Source organism: Phragmites australis, chromosome 16 (assembly GCF_958298935.1).
Source record: "Phragmites australis chromosome 16, lpPhrAust1.1, whole genome shotgun sequence".
Lineage (NCBI taxonomy): Eukaryota > Viridiplantae > Streptophyta > Magnoliopsida > Poales > Poaceae > Phragmites > Phragmites australis.
Window position 1 is genome coordinate 29,180,846 of NC_084936.1, and position 16,386 is coordinate 29,197,231.

The 16,386-nt window shown below is 45.2% G+C and overlaps 1 protein-coding gene, 1 long non-coding RNA gene and 1 pseudogene across 3 annotated transcripts; 2 read left to right on the top strand and 1 right to left on the bottom strand.

Annotated features, from left to right (window-relative positions):
• Positions 1–314: 314 nt before the first annotated feature.
• LOC133895628 (uncharacterized) lies at positions 315–3,249 on the top strand. Of its 2 annotated transcripts, none has more exons than XM_062336086.1 (2): positions 315–559; positions 2,836–3,249. In XM_062336086.1, the coding sequence occupies exon 2, from the start codon at positions 2,865–2,867 to the stop codon at positions 3,036–3,038; it is 174 nt and encodes a 57-aa protein (XP_062192070.1). In that variant the 5' UTR covers positions 315–559; positions 2,836–2,864; the 3' UTR covers positions 3,039–3,249. The 2 variants fall into 2 exon arrangements, with proteins under 2 accessions (XP_062192070.1, XP_062192069.1); XM_062336085.1 differs by having other exon boundaries at positions 319–537.
• A 192-nt stretch (positions 3,250–3,441) lies between these two features.
• LOC133895226 (metalloendoproteinase 1-MMP-like) lies at positions 3,442–11,113 on the bottom strand (annotated as a pseudogene).
• On the top strand, positions 9,651–10,441 carry LOC133895629 (uncharacterized). The gene is made up of 2 exons (XR_009905628.1): positions 9,651–9,684; positions 10,238–10,441. It is a non-coding gene; the product is annotated as an uncharacterized LOC133895629 (long non-coding RNA).
• Positions 11,114–16,386: the final 5,273 nt, after the last annotated feature.

Sequence of the window (16,386 nt, forward strand, 5' to 3'; positions counted from 1 at the left end):
TTTTTTTTAAAAAAAAATTGGGACAATTTCGATATTGTTTTGAATTTTGAGAATATTAGAACGCAAACAGGTTTATTTTTTAAACCTACCGCTAGATGAATGGGTGATAGGTGCTAGCCATTCTTTTAACGGGTGACAATAACCTATTTTTAAAATTTTTCAAACAGACATATTTTTCGTAATTTTTTGATTTTTGAAATAAAAAACTCACGTGTGGTGTGGTGGTGGCCTCTGGACCACTTGGGCTTTCTGAGGCCCAACCCATCAACAGGCGTGACAGCCCAAGCCAGCCCATTTAGATCACTCGGCTGTCGTTAGGGTTTCCCAAGAAGAGGCGGCGGCGCTCGAGCACGCCCGCTCCTCTCCTTGTTAAAAACGGAGCTCACCTTCCAGCTCGATTCCGTTGCGGCTCACCTCGTCTCCAACTCCGACAGGCGCCAGCGCGTTCCGCCGCCGGGACACCTCGGGCGGCCGCCGGACCTCGCCTCAGTGGTGGATCTGCCCCTGCCCGTCCGCCCTCCTACTATTTCTATCGCTGTGAGCTTGTGCTTCTTGCTAAGTTACGCTTGATTCTTGAAATTTCTTGCTCTTTAATTTGTGTGATCTGTAATGGAGGGTAACTTGAACTTCAGTTTGATAGCCATGTCTGTTGGATAATCTCATGATGCGATAATCGTGTGGCTGTTCTAGGTTTCTTACAAATAATATGCAGCCTCCTAAGTGGGTATGGTTATGTTTTAGTATGTATTTGGCCTTGGTGATTAATTAGCCAACCACACACCGCAGCCATCATGGCAGCAATCCCTGTGTGGATGGTCAGTAAGCTCACCTACATTAACTCGTGTTGTTGTGTCAATTGAAGGGATGACACTGCCTAGTGCTTCCTTCTTTGATACATCAGCTCACACCACATCATGAACAGATATGTTTTTCACCTAGATATGTTTTTCGTGATTACGTCTTGTATAATGGGCTCATGGAGCAATCGGCCAAATTGGCCCTTCAGGTTGTAGTCACGGACAATACCGCCATATTGCATTTTTAGGCGCCTGTACTTTAGTTGTCCGCCGCCTAATAAATCTCTTAACAGAAAAGAGTCTCTGAACAGCTTAGTGGACTCCAGTTCATAACAAGTAATTCTTTTGTCAGTTAAATCGATATTCTCAGCCCCTCTAATCAAATATTGTCAGTATCGTGCTATGCCCTTATTCTTTCACAAACAACGAGGATGATGTTTATCAATTCTTCTCTACACCAATCCCTCACTGTTGCCCCCCTTAAGAAAGACATGAGGAAGCTGGGTGAAGGGATAATCTCATGATGCGATAATCGTGTGGCTGTTCTAGGTTTCTTACAAATAATATGCAGCCTCCTGAGAGGGTATGATTATGTTCTAGTCTACATTTGACCTTGGTGATTAATTAGCCAACCACACACGACAGCCATCATGGCAGCAATCCCTGTGTGGATGGTCAGTAAGCTCACCTACATTAACTCATGTTGTTGTGTCAATTGAAGGGATGACTCTGCCCAATGCTTCATTCTTTGATACATCAGCTCACATCACGTCATGAACAGACTAAGAGTTTAGTTTTTTTAAGATCAATAATTGAAGAGTTTAGCTTGTATGATGGGAAAAAATGGACTAGTTGCGTTTTGAGGGCCCATTGTTACGTATTATTGTTCTGTTTTGAGGGCTTTGGATATGGAGATGTATGGTGACTCGTTAGCCGGCTTCATATTTCAGTTGTTCACCTAGATATGTTTTTCGTGATTACGTCTAATGGGCTCATGGAGCAATCGGCCAAATTGGCCCTTTTGGTTGTAGTCAGTGGATACTACTGCCATGTTGCATTTTTAGGTGCCTGTACTTTTAGTTGTCTGCCGCCTAATAAATCTCTTAACAGAAAAGAATCTCTGAACAGCTTAGTGGACTGCAGTATTTTTGGTTCATCACAAGTAATTCTTTTGTCAGTTAAATCGATATTCTCAGCACTAAATCTAATCAAATATTGTCAGTATCGTGCTATGCCCTTATTCTTTGACAAACAATGAGGACAATGTTTCTCAATTCTTCTCTACACCAGTCCCTCACTGTTTCCCCCCTTCAGAAAGACATGAGGAAGCTGGGCGTCAGATGAATTTTGTGTAGCAAGGAAAAACTTGAAGGGAGTTGAGTGGGAGCAACAAAAATGGTGGGGGATGGTTGATATGCTTTCACCTTAATGAAGGCCTTGTCTTGAATATGTCTTATGTATAGAGGTAGCTAATGAAACCATAGGGGGACTGTGATTATAATGTGTTTTGTTGAATTTATCCTGCTTCCATGAAAATGTAGTAATTGTTATGATGATCTGTCTTCCTTTTTTGCGTGCATTTGGTCAATATTGGCTTGAATCTTTTTTAAGGTTGCTTCCTGGTTCTCTATTTGCCTGGGTTAGCAATTGTAGCACTTCTCCAAATAAACTGTCGGCTTCCATCCTTTTGAAGGATGCATTCCATTTGATCAATTAACTTGTAATTTGCAACGGAGGCTAACAAATAGGACAATAGATACATAGATGCCTGAACATGTAATCTGTATTTTGAGAAGGGTAGCAAGAGGTTTGCGAATATGTTAGGACAGTTGAATATGTGAAATTGAGCCTTCTTCTGAGGATTTGCTGTGTAGGTTTTTAACAGTCCACATGATTTTTTTAGTTGTATTACTCAATTCTTGCATGAGCTTTGCGTGCTCAACTATCTGCTTTGCACCTCGTGTTGCCTGTCTTGAATATGGTGGAAGTTTGAATTTTACTTCTGGATTCTGATCATATGTTTATATCTTCTATTTAGATTATTTTGGTGCAAATTCATAATCACTGATGGGGAAGGCAAAGCGCGCATCCATCTTCATCAGGCTGGTTTCAGCAGCTGGTACTGGATTTTTCTATGTGAAGCGCAAGAATCCTCGGCGGATCACCGAGAAACTTGAATTTAGGAAGTATGACCCCCGTGTGAACAAGCATGTTCTATTTACAGAAGCGAAGATGAAGTGAGATTTTTCGAACAGACGACAGGAGGTTGCCAAGTTTATATCAGCTTAATTGGCCCCTCCAGGTTGTAGTCACGGTCACAACTGCTGGCTTGCATACTGATAACTGATCAGGTGGATCATTTGCATGTTGTCTGTCTATAAATCATTAAGGGCTCGTTTGGATCCTCTGAATTGGGTTGAATTGGATTTCGATTCTTGAACCCTTTGGCATACTCCTCGTGTAGATGTCATCCATGCGTCTGACTGATAAAATTTATTTTTATTTACAGTTCCATCAGACATTTTACAACAGTTTCACCAGCACTGAGCAAAAGCAACCTATTAGAAGAGAAACACACCCATCTTTCTCTTCCCTTTTCTTTTTCATACTGTTCTTAACATTTTGCCTATTGGCACCTGTCTATCTACAAGTGCGTCACAAGTATGACCAAGGCTGCACAAACCAAGCGCTAACTGAGCCAGCGAGCCAACTGCTCCTTCCCGGCGACATGGAGGCGGCGTCCTGCGCGTAGAGCGAGCTGAGACTGAACCCTGGGTTGGACCCATACAGCCATTGGACGCGTTCGACGTCGTCCACGGTGAGCTCCGCCTTCTTTTCCCGTGGGCTGAGGCTCGGCTACATGACAGCTTTGGGCGAGGACGTGCCCGGTCTCGTGCGTGGCCACGGACTCCAAGTCGATGGCCGAGTGCACCGTCTCGGGCTCTCGGCGTCCATGTCCACCGCCCGCCGCTCCGCAGCCTCGAGGTGGAGCCGCCCGTTCTTCGGAGAGAAGGCGTGGCCGAGCGGCCCGTCGAACGGGATCCCGTCGCCGTGGCTGCCCACGTAGAACCCCTGATGTCGGCGGCGTCGTAGTCGTCTCTCGGCGAAGCCCACTGGCATGACCCGCGCCCACCGCTTGAATGCGCGCCGGAACACGACGCGCACGGGTAGTTGTCACAACTGGTTTCAAAAGTATAAATTAGATACTCCGTATTATATATATATATATATATATATATGATATTATCAGTAATAATATGAAAATAATTTTATTAAAATAAATACTAAAATTTTAAACAACAGCAAAAGAACACGAGAAAACTCCAACTAAAACTTTAGAGCACACCACAAACAATTGACTGGGAGCAATGCGACATAGAACGCTCCATCTTTACTATAGTCTTCAGCTTTCTTAATCTTCGTGTAGTCTTCTGCAATTGATTAGCATTTATTATTGAAAATAACAAGAGTGATTATATGTAAGTACTCAACAAGTGTGGAAAAACATGATATGAAGACTTAAAATAAGAAATGTTTGACTCAGATTTACTGCAGCTAAGTCATTCTAACTTAGAATTCAAGGAGGTATATCAGTCGTATTTACTATGTGTGACATCAAGACTTTACAATATACATCTCATCAGATACAATCTGACTACCAAACTCACCAGATACTTCATATCTAACTATCAACTCATCGAGTCACTACCACTCGACTACCAAAAATAACTATTCAAGATCCCCCACTAATCATGAAATCTAAACCCGCTATTGATCGTGAGCATGATTGATATATCAGTTTTACACTCTGCAGAGATTGCACACTTTGCCTATGAGTCATGATTCGCGTGTTGTTGTACACTTCCAAGGTGTAGAGGCAGGGTTACTACGTGAAAAAAAAAATCATTAATAACGGGTGATAACCGACATAGTGATGGGCCATGTACGCGTTACTCTTATCGCATCACTAATGATAGATCATTAGTGACGGATCATAACTGTGACCCGTCACTAAGTCACTATTGACTGAACATTAGTGATAGGTTGTAATCTTGATCCGTCACTAATGACCGATGAATAATTTTCATATTTTTTTGACAAAAAAAGTCATAGTGACGCGTCATTGATGACCTAGTCCTTAGTGGTTGACATAGGATGATCCATCACTGATGACCTAGTTATTAGTGACGAGTCACTACTTGACCTGTCACTATTATCATCAGTGACGGGTCATGTGACGATCCATCACTAACGACCACTCATTAGTGACGAGTCTATATCTAGTCTCGATCAGAAGGCACATTAATAACATGTTCTTATTAGACCCGTCACTAATAGGACATTAGTGACACGTGTTGAGCAGTCGTTATTAATGTGGTGTCTCCTTTGCTGGTTTCTTACGTAGTGATCTCACTACAAGGTCATTACAAAGCATCTCCTAATCTATATACACTCACTAAGTTTTTACCGCTAACAATGATTTCATCCACTACAAAGGCCACTTCTTGTGCTACTTAACAGCCAACTGGTGCATACAGAATAAAACAGACATCTAATTAGTTGGTCAGGCCATACCCATATAAGCCTCGTGGTTGTATTATTGTGCTAGGTTATATGCTCTACAAATCGATTCTTAGGATCCCAAGTAGGTATTACCATCAACCCACAATGCATACCCGCATTTGTGCATGCCCACACCATCATCATACCACATCTTGCTCAGAATCCCTATGCTTCATGTTGCTAACAAGATTACCAGATTAGTTCATGTTGCATAGACCATTAAACAGATTAATATTTAAACCACCTAACTTGACAGCATAACTAAATAATTCTACCCATGACACCCAAACTGCAACACATACGATAAGGATAATCATGGAAGAATATAGTAAACCCTAGTCATGGGATTTATATTGACAAGCATACAATAGAAATAAAAGACACATTTTTCTACAATGAGGTTAATGTGATTAAGGACACTTGCCTGGATGCTGCTTAGTGATATTCGTAAACTAGGTCAATGGGATCAAGGACAAAATATGATGAATAAGATGAATAGCTGGAGTGGTGTTTGAATTTGAATGAAATTTGTTGGAAAGTATTTGTCGGAGGGTGAACTCCTGTCGCAGGGATCCCGAGAGACCCCTTTTTAGAGATTCGGCCGGGGGGATGATTATGAATAAGTTCGTCGGAGAAATAAATGGAAGCGGAAATAAATGCAACGGCCGGTGGTGGGGGACGATCGACCTAGTGCAAAGAGAAGTAAATGCACCGGAGTTTAGACAGGTTCGGGCCGCACGGAGGCGTAATACCCTACTCCTGTATGGATGCAATAACTTTTCCTGAGGGGGATCCCTCAAGGAATATGTATGGTTACAAGAATATATTGTCTAACTAAGAGCTTGAGGCTCCTTGTTCTAGCTCTGCTCAGGCTTGCTTTGCAGTGTTCTTCGTCTAAGTGTGGCACGGTCGATTGCTTGGGCTTGTTCTCTCCTCCGATGTTTCGATGGTTGTTCGATTTTTTTTCGCTGTTGTCTGATTTTTCTCCCCCTCCTCTTTCTGTATGCCCATCCTTTTATGCACTCGCTGGCCACGACATACCCCGAACGGGAAAGAAGGGGCACAAGTTCCCAGACGCCACGACTGAGAAAGGCGTCATCATTTCCTCTGGGCGAAATGACAGGGGCGGTGGAAAAACGCGGCGCGCGTCCGGTCACTCGTCACTGTGGACGCCCTGGCGCCGGGCGCCATTGAGAGGGCCCACCGAGCAGCCACAGAGGCACCCGGCGCGCCCACCCTGTCTTGTTCCTCTGCCGCGGCAGGGTGGCAGGCGGAACGCCTTGATCCTGGCAACGTTATCCCGAATACACCGGATGATACGGGACGGGACCCGTGCAATTAATGGCCCCACGCCTTTCTGCCAAAGCATGGCAGGGACTGACACTGCGGTGGGAGCAGTTGGGGATGTCAGGATGTCAGGCCGCGCATGCCCATTAAATGCGGCCTCGGACCTCTGACCGCTTAACACCTCGTCGGCGGGTCCCTCGGGAGCCCTTCTGGGTCGTCGGGGCACCGAGTGCTCGGGGGTACTGTTCACCTCCCCGAGCACTCTCTCCCGGGCACTCTCGCACGAACCTTCGGGGAACCGAGTGCTCGGGAGCTGCCACGTGCAACCCCGAGCGCTCTCTCCCGAGCACTTTTGCGCTGGCCCTTCGGGGAACCAAGTGCCTGGGGGCTGCCACGTGCAACCCCGGGCACTCTCTCCCGAGCGCTTTTGCTCGAACCTTCGGGGAACCAAGTGCTCGGGGGCGGCCACGTGCGACCCCGGGCACTCTCTCCCGAGCACCTTTGCACTGACCCTCGGGGAACCGAGCGCTCGGGGGCTGCCGCACGCAGCCCCCAGAGCGCTCTCTCCCGGAACTTAGCTCTTCTGATCATCGGGGGACTAGGGTGCTCGAGGGCGACCGGGCACCCCCCCCAGCACTTTCTTCCCGGCGCTTGGACTCTGCGGGTCATCGGGGAAAATGGGGTGCTCGGGGACCAGAGGCTGTGGCCCCGAGCACCTTCTCCCGGAACTTAGATTTTTCTCATCCCGCAGGAGGGACCTCGCAGGATGGTGACACGTGGTGGACGGCTGGCTTGGCTTCGGGACTCAGGGATCCCCGGTTCCTGATACACCGACAGTATTGAAGATGAATTTGGATTTGGATGGAATGTGGTGGAAATAGAATTAAACCTAAACTAAAGGGCTAGCTTGTAAGAATTCTAAAGTAGAAAAAGACAAAAGGAAAAAGAGAGAAAAAGGGTTTTCTGTGATTCTCACCAAGAGAGAAAGAGATAGTAGAGCAGGGGAGGTCGTCATATAACATGGGGAGGCTAACTTAATGATATGGTTGGTATTGGTAGGGGTATTCTAAAGTAGCGGAATAACAATGAACGCTCTTAGCTTCGATCATGGCCGTGTCTAGATATAGCGATGAAGATGCAAGTGTTTTCGGGGACTGACTGTGAACTTTGAGAAATCGTCTAAATAGAAATGTTCATATTTCTTAGGAACATGATGATATTGCACAAGTTTGGACATACCTCCTCCTGAGAAGGAGATCGATAAGTAGAAATGAGATGGGTGACGGCTGCGGCATGCTACGGTTGGCAACCACGTTTCGGTTGTGTCGCTGCACAACTGGTGAAGGATCCTAGGTTAACGTATAAGAATCCATAGGACATGCCGTGACGTAGTTGGCACATCCATATGGCTTATGTATTGACGGGGAATGCGAATGCAAACCCGGTGTGCGCGTAGAACACGATCAGACACCGGACAACGGGCATGACGACCTTGATCCCGACAGCTTTGGCCGATATACTTTGGGACATCGTGGAGGGCGACTAGGAGCACATTCTTCTAAAAGGGCTCGATGTTTGGTGCTCTGAAACGCCGGGAACGTGGCTGTCTACTGGAGGTCTTGTGGCTGCACGCGGCTGGCGGTTGTGGCGAGGGCGGGAGGCGGGGATCGTGGAGGCGGTTGATGCGGAGAGAACCAAAGTCACTGTAATACCAATTTATTTTGAGAAAAAAGAAGAAGAGAGAGTTGACAAAATTTGACTTTTTGATCCGTTGCTCGTATGGACGATCGGAGACCGTGGTTGCGTTCATCTTGTCGAGACGAACCCATTTTTCTATTCATATGTTCGTTCCGGGCACTGTGAGACCCGTAGCGAGCTCAATCAATTTAGACTGTTCGTTGTTTAAAAAAGAAAATAAATATAAAAAAAACGGGAAGATAAGTATCGGATGGATCGCTCGATCCATCCAGACACTTCTTGTGCTCGCGTTTTTTTTTCTCTCTCTCTCTCTCTCCGTTGTGCGCTGTGTGTGCTGCTCGCTGTCCGCCGGGCTAGCCCAGCCTGCCGTCGCCGGCCTGCGCGCCGCCACCGCTGCTGCGTGCGCGCGCCGCTGCCGTGCGCCGTCGCTCCGGCCCCTGCTGTCGCCGTGCTCTGCGCCTGCGCATCGCGCTGCTGCCGCTCTCGGAGCCGTGCGCCGGGCCGCCGCTGCCGCTGCCGTGGCCATGCGCCGTCGTGCTGCCGTGCAGGCAAGCAAGCCGGCCGCCGTGCCTCTGTGCTAGCAGCTGAGAGAGAGAAAGCAAGCAGAGCAGCGCGGGAGAGAAGCCAGGAAAGAGAAGGGAAAAAGGAGAAAAGAAAGAAGAAAAAAAAAGAGAAGAAGAAAAAAAAAAAGGAAAAAAATTGGAAATTTTCGGTTTTTCGTCGGATTCGTCGTCAATCCTTCGCAGGTGATTTCTCGGTAATTTCTGGACGTTTGTGGTTGGATTAAATCAAATCAATCAATTCCTGTCGTATTATTTCATGTGATCAATAGTCTGTTTCGTTTCGATAATTGTTATTGATTCGAAGATACGATATCCGAGTCGAAGTATTCTTTTCGTTCATCGGAGCAAAGTCTAATTAGTGAGAGCTTTGGTTCGACTCTGAATTGGAAATAGTATATCATTTCATGTGATACAGTTTCCTGTATAGTTTTCCGAAATATAGGCGTACCGATGGCGTTGACATTATTCCTTTTCGGTAATTGGTTTAGGTGCTTTTGGCGTATTAGCGTGCGTCCTCTTCTTTTTCGTCGTTGTGGCATCTTTGTATTAATGGTGTGTTTGTTCAGGTGGTGCGACCTCACGTCACGACTAGTGCCCGGCTTCATCGTTGGTAAAGGCAAGTGATTGTAGTGAATGGCTACGCTTTAACCTCTTATTGGATTGCCCACATTCCTTAATTACAATGCATTCATCTAATCTGAATAACTGATTATGAGATGGTTACTATGTTGTTTATGTTTTCAGAAGTTTACTCGATGATGGATTTATGAAGTGCAGTAAGCACGATATGCCATTATGCAGTTGTTCATTATTGTTTAATGCAATGTTTTATTTCGAAGTCTCAAGCATATTCCGGGAGTTATGATAGTATGCTTGAAGCACGTCATACATATTCATCTCATGCATTGGAAGTTTGTCGCCGTCTTCTGACCGCGACTGTACCGGTACAGTACCGTATGTTACCCGAGAAGGGGTACGGTGCACACCCTTACGTTACCCGAGGAGGGGTAAGGGTGAGGAGAGCATGTCATGTGCATGGTTATGTCTTCTTATGAAATTCAATGGGTTATTTGCATCAAATCTTATTTCCTTTAATTAGCTTGTATATAGATATATATGCAGCTCTGAAGGCTTATACCAACCGAATGTTAAATGATTAACGTTATCGTTGGACTTGCTTAGTCATAATTGTTTCTCCTAGTGTTGGCGGTCTGTTTCATTACTAGTTTCTATTTAGAATTGTTAGCACATTCATCTGTGGCTAATAGCTTTTGCAAAGTACCTTTCACTTGCTGAGATTTTCGAATCTCACCCGTGCTTTCTTTCCAGGTCCCTTTTGAGGTGTCAATCGCTTGCGGGATGGGTAGCTACACGTCGCCTGCACGTTTACCTTCTCTCTTGATGCCCTGTTAGATATTGTCTTTTGCTCTGTAATGTATATAATGAGTTTGATGGTGGTTCAGTTGTTTGGTCGAGGCTTGTACCTCGTTGCCAGGATCTTTATTTTGCTAGTGTGATATTCTATATCTGTTCTGTCTGGTGTTGTTGCCTGTTATACCTCCACTTTTAGGGGAGGTGCTGCTAAAATTTTTCCCTTAGCTTTCGGCAGATTTTTTTTGGTTGGCCTAAGTGACCCTCCGGGCTTGTTTTGGTCCCCGGGGTGTTACAGTCACAGTAGTCGACGGTGGCCATCGGAGAGACGGCGTACAACACGAGCGGGTCTGGCTGCGACCACCGCGACTTGCCCTTGAAGAACATGAACCGGCTGACCGCGCCGCCGCCGCCCCCGCTCGCCATCGAGGCCAAGAGGGACACAGACACGCCGTGCCCGTCGTCCCTGACGCCGCAGCGCGGGGCCATGATCCGGTCGAGCGTGGGGGAGTCAAGTTGGCCCGTGACCGGTAGGCTCAGCATGGACTGGTACCGTCTCACGGTGACCTCCAAGTGCGCGTAGAACGTGTCCGTCGGGTCATGCTCCAACTTGGGCATGTACCCTAACCTCGCCAAGTACCGCTTCAGCTCGCCAAGCCTCACGACGCCGCTGCCTTGCCGCGCGTCCAGCCGCTGCTTAAACGAGCGCCACGTCGCACAGCTGTCTGGCCGGTGCACGCTCACCGGTGCAGCCCGCGCGGCGGCGGCCACGTGAAGGCACGAGAGTAGGAGGTCAAGTAATATTGTACAGGCGCGAGCGTGGCATGGCAGCATCGGAGCTAGGCGCCGCTGCCGTGGCCGTTAGGCTGCCGGGGTAGCTGTGTGCGGGTGGTTATTCTCGTTAATGGACCCGTGGCGAGGACTGGAGGTGAGCGAGGTCAGCTGGCTGTTCGCCCCTTCACCGGGTATATTTGGCTTCTTTGCCCATTCTTCCTAACTAGTTTTGCTTGGTAAAGTTTTTTTTAGATAATGGAACAAAGTTTCAGCCTCTACCATCCGGGGATGGTACACAGCTGAGCGTCAACCACAAAACAAGCCATAAGACTCAAGTGCTTACAACAAAGCGGGGAATAAAAAAGCAACAAAGTTTAAGCCCATCAAAGGTGAGCGACCAAACGACTGGAAAGGAACTAATAGCTACGCTTCAATTCGATTCCGGAAGCACCAACCAAACTTTGCAAAGACCGCCATCAACATTGTCTCCAAGTCTCTGCAGCCACGCTTGAACAAAGGGCACTCCTCCATCTTATGCAGCAGGGACCACTGTCGGATCCAATAAGTCGCCCTGAAGATTACCTGTAGATATGTATTAGACTTAACCTTGTTAAAAACCACTTCATTCCTATTCAACCATAAAGCCCAACATAGTGCAGCAGCCCCCAACAAAATCTAGTTTCGAAGCTTAGGACCAACACCATACAGCCAAGAACCAAACATATTAGAGAAACTAGTGGGTGGTTGAATTCCAAAAGTAGTGTGCACCGCATTCCAAACAAATCTCGCAAAATGGCAATCAAAAAACAAATGTTGAATAGTCTCATCGGCACTACAAAAACAACATTTGATATCTCCTTGCCACTTTCTTTTTGCTAAATTATCTTTAGTAAGAGTAACTCCCTTTATTAAGTACCACAGGAAAACCTTGATTTTCAGCGGTACCTTTAAATTCCAAAGTGGGGTTTTATCCCGTAGAACTCCTTGCTTAATCATAGACCTGTACATAGACCGGACTGTGAAAAAGCCATTCTTTGTTAGATTCCATCGAAACAAGTCTGTACCCGGTGTGAGACAGACCGGGACAACTTTGGACACCAAGTCATACCAAGAGTGCAGATTAGCATTTACCAAACCTCTCCTAAAAGATACATTAAGTGGTACAGTCCGTAGGACATTTGCCACCGTATCATCTTTTTTTCTTACAATTCTAAAAAGATTAGGATATGCCTCCCTAAGAGGTTTGTCTCCTAACCAAATATCCTTCCAAAACCTGACTTGTTCCCCACTTTGCACTTTAAAACACCCACCGGCCAAAAAATCATCTTTAACTTTCAAAAGGCCGGACCAAAAATGGGAGTCCCCTGGTCGATGCTGCACTTGTGTTAGAGTTTTGTTAGGCAAATATTTCTTTCTTAGAAGCCTTTGCCAAACTCCATCTTCATTTATGAGCCTAAACAACCATTTACTCAATAGGCATTTATTTTGAAGGTCTAGGTTTTGAATTCCTAGACCACCAAAATCCTTGGGTTTACAAAGAACACTCCATCTAGCGAGACGATATTTCTTTTTGTGATCATCACATTGCCAGAAAAAACGTGATCTATAGTAATCTAGTTTCTGAAGGATTCCTCTAGGGACCTCAAAAAAAGATAGCATGAACATGGCTAAACTAGTTAGCACTGAATTAATCAGGACCAATCTCCCTCCAACCGAAAGTAACTTTCCTTTCCAACTACTTAGTTTTTTCTGGAACTTATCTTCAATGTGGGCCCAGTCTTTGTTGGATAATTTCTTATGACTCATAGGTATACCTAGATACCTAAAAGGAAGGCCACCTACCTTACAACCAAACAATTGTGTATACTCTTGTTCACAATCTTTGGCTGCACCAAAGCAGAACAGCTCACTTTTGTGAAAATTAATTTTCAGCCCCGATAATTGCTCAAAGGTGCTAAGCACTATCTTAAGATCTTTGGCCTTGATCGTGTCATGATCTAAAAACAGGATAGTGTCATCCGCATACTGGAGGATAGACAGACCATCCTCAACCAGATGAGGGACTACTCCCTTGAAATTTCCATTAGACTTAGCTCGGAAAATCAAGGTTGTTAGCATATCTGCAACTAGATTAAATAAGATAGGAGACAAAGGATCACCCTGCCTTAATCCTTTCTTAGTTTGAAAAAAATTCCCGACATCATCATTGACTTTAACACAAACACTGCCTCCCCTCACAATTTGATCAATCCATTTGCACCATCTCTGTGAGAAACCTTTCATTCTCAGAGTCTGTTGTAAAAAAGACCATTTTACCTTGTCGTAGGCTTTCTCAAAGTCTAGCTTTAAGATTACCCCATCTAACTTTTTCCTATGCATTTCATGCACGGTTTCATGCAGAATGACCACCCCTTCCAGAATATTCCTTCCTTTCATAAAAGCCGATTGAGATGGTTGAATCACCTTTTGAGCCACTAGGGTAATACGGTTAGTCAATACCTTTGTGAAAATCTTGAAGCTGACATTTAACAAACAAATGGGTCGGAATTGTTGGATTCGTGTAGCTTCCTTTTGTTTTGGTAATAATGTAATTATACCAAAATTAAGACTAAAAAGGGGGAGGCTACCCTTGTGAAATTCATTAAAGAGAGGCATGAGATCGTGTTTTATTAACTCCCAAAAAACTTGGTAAAACTCGGCCGGAAACCCATCGGGCCCTGGAGCCTTATTATGCTCCATTTGAAAAATGGCCGCTCTAACCTCCTTTTCTGAAAATTCCGCCGTTAAGACGTCATTTTCGAACTGTGAAACCTGTGCGATGTCGTCTGTGAAGGACTCTATCATAGAAAAGTTGTTACTATCCGGATCCCCAAAGAGACCTTTATAGTAATTGGTGATGAATTTCTTAAGATTTACGTCACCCGTGATTGTTCCTTCATCTTGCTCCAACCGGAAAATTCTAGTCTTCCTATGTTTTCCATTGGCCACTAAATAAAAATACTTGGTATTGCAATCGCCAGATAACAACCTAGTTGTCTTGGCTCGTTGATACCATTTGATCTCCTCTTCCCTTAGCAGGAGAACTAGTCTCTCTTTATAAAAGTTTTTAAGATCTATTTCCCGACTACTAAGAGTCTGCAACTTAGCTTTTTTATCTAATTCGTCAGATTTTCTAATCAGCTCCGATTTTTCTTTTTTATACTTGCCACTAACATTCTTGGCCCAACCCCTTAGGAATTGGCGAAGCCGTTGAATTTTATGATGCCATTTCTCTAACGGAGTGTTACCTCTTAGTTCCTTTTTCCATACATCAACAACCAACTCATGAAAATCATCCCTTAATAACCAACCTAGTTCAAATTTGAACCCTCGTTGCTTATTTCCATGAGTGCCATTACCAGTATCTAAAAGCAACGGAGTATGATCTGATATTTCCCTTGTTAACGCTTGCACCGTCGCAAGAGGAAATTTAGATTCCCATTCCGTACTTACTAAGATCCGGTCAAGCCTTTCATAAGTTGGTGTTTCTCTGTTATTGGCCCAGGTATATTTTCTGTTTGAGAGATCAAGTTCCCTCAGATCCAAACTATCAATGATAGCATTAAAAAGGAAGGGCCACCGATCCTCATAGCGGTCATTGTTCTTTTCCTGTGGGTTTCTAATTATATTAAAATCACCCCCCACAAGAACCGGGCCAGTTTCCTTTGCACAAGTTTGAACCAACACCGCAAGGAAGGATTCTTTGTGATCTACTTGAGCAGCCCCATACACTGCGATTAGAACCCAATGAAAACCATCCGATTTATTTCTAAGTCGAAATTTGACATAATAATCTCCCTCATCTATACTACCAATATCGAAGACTTCCAAATTAATCCCAAGTAGGATACCCCCGGACCGACCATGAGGTCCAGTCCAGTGCCAAATAAATTCTTGTCCTCCACAGATATTATTAAGGACAGTCTTCGAAAAATCTTTCTTCCCTGTTTCAAGAAGAGCGATGAAGTCTAGCTTCTGCTCTTTTGACAAATCAGAAAGGAACCTATTTTTAGCCAAGTCACTAAGACCTCTGCTATTCCAGAAGATTCCTTTCATTGTGAAACTTTTTTATGCTTTTTAATCACCCGAACTTTTGGCTTTCTCTTGGATCTAGTCAAAGAGAGAGCCTTATTTCTCTTGAAGACAGTTCTAAATTCACAGCTTAGGTGCTCACTGTCATCATCCATAACCTCATCCATCAAATCACCACATAAGTGGCCAAGAGTAATATTTTCTAACTCATTATCTTCTTCGTCACTTAAAAGATTATTATTAGAAAAGACGTCCGTCCTAGACGGCTCGGCTCTTAATCTTGACAATTCAATATCTTTTAAAGAATTAACCGAGTCAACAACTAGATTAGGATTGTTACCCATACTAACTCCAAGAGAAGAAACATGCGAAGAAATTTCATTAACAGAGAAAGGAATGAAAGAAAGGTCCGTGGTGTTACCTCCACTGAAGTCCAAATTCTTCCATGCCGCCCTCTTCTTTGCCTTCTGAATAGAGTCATCGTCATTGTGCTTAGCCAGCCGAGGACTCGAACGCTTTGGAGTGTTGCGCACCTCCTCCACAGCTGCAGCAGCAACCACAGCCGCAGGCGCACCCACTCCTGCAGCACCAAGAACTGCTGTGCTCGCAGCCCTGACACAAGCAGCCTTGGCAAGAGTGGCGCCGGCGCAAGTAGCTAGACCACCAGAACTGCAACCACTATAGCCACGATCAAAATCAGCACCACCTGAACCTTCACCAAGAATACCTGCAGGAGGGCTCTCTGAACTATGCACATCATCATTCGCTGAAAAAACCTCCTCCACCTGACCATCAAGCTGTAAATCATTTTCAGCAAGCACGCTGTCTGCACACTCGATCAGGACCTTATCCACCGCCATATCTATAATATTTTGGGCCATAGATTTGAGTTTATCTTCCAAAGCCAGGCCATCCCCCAAGGACGCATCGCCATCGGCAGTCCCATCCCCCTCATCACCACAATCCTCCTCCAAAGCATCAGCCGGCCTAGCCCTTTTAGCATCTCTATCCGCATTATTCTCCTCCTCCTTCTTCCCATCTCCATCATCACCATACTCTCCGAAGTCCAGCTCCACCTCATCGCCAAAATCATCGAAACCCACCTTCTCCTTCTCAATCTTAAGCTCAAAATAATGATCCCCGATGACTACATCCATACTAGATGGGAGTAAAGCGGGATCCAACACAGCAACTAGAATCCGCCGAAAGTCACTCATCCGAGTTGTAACCATATCCACCATCTGCGTTGACCCAAACATAGT

Bases quoted from the DNA above. Each gene is read 5' to 3' on its own strand.
- LOC133895628 (XM_062336086.1), top strand. From the start codon at position 2,865: ATGGGGAAGGCAAAGCGCGCATCCATCTTCATCAGGCTGGTTTCAGCA.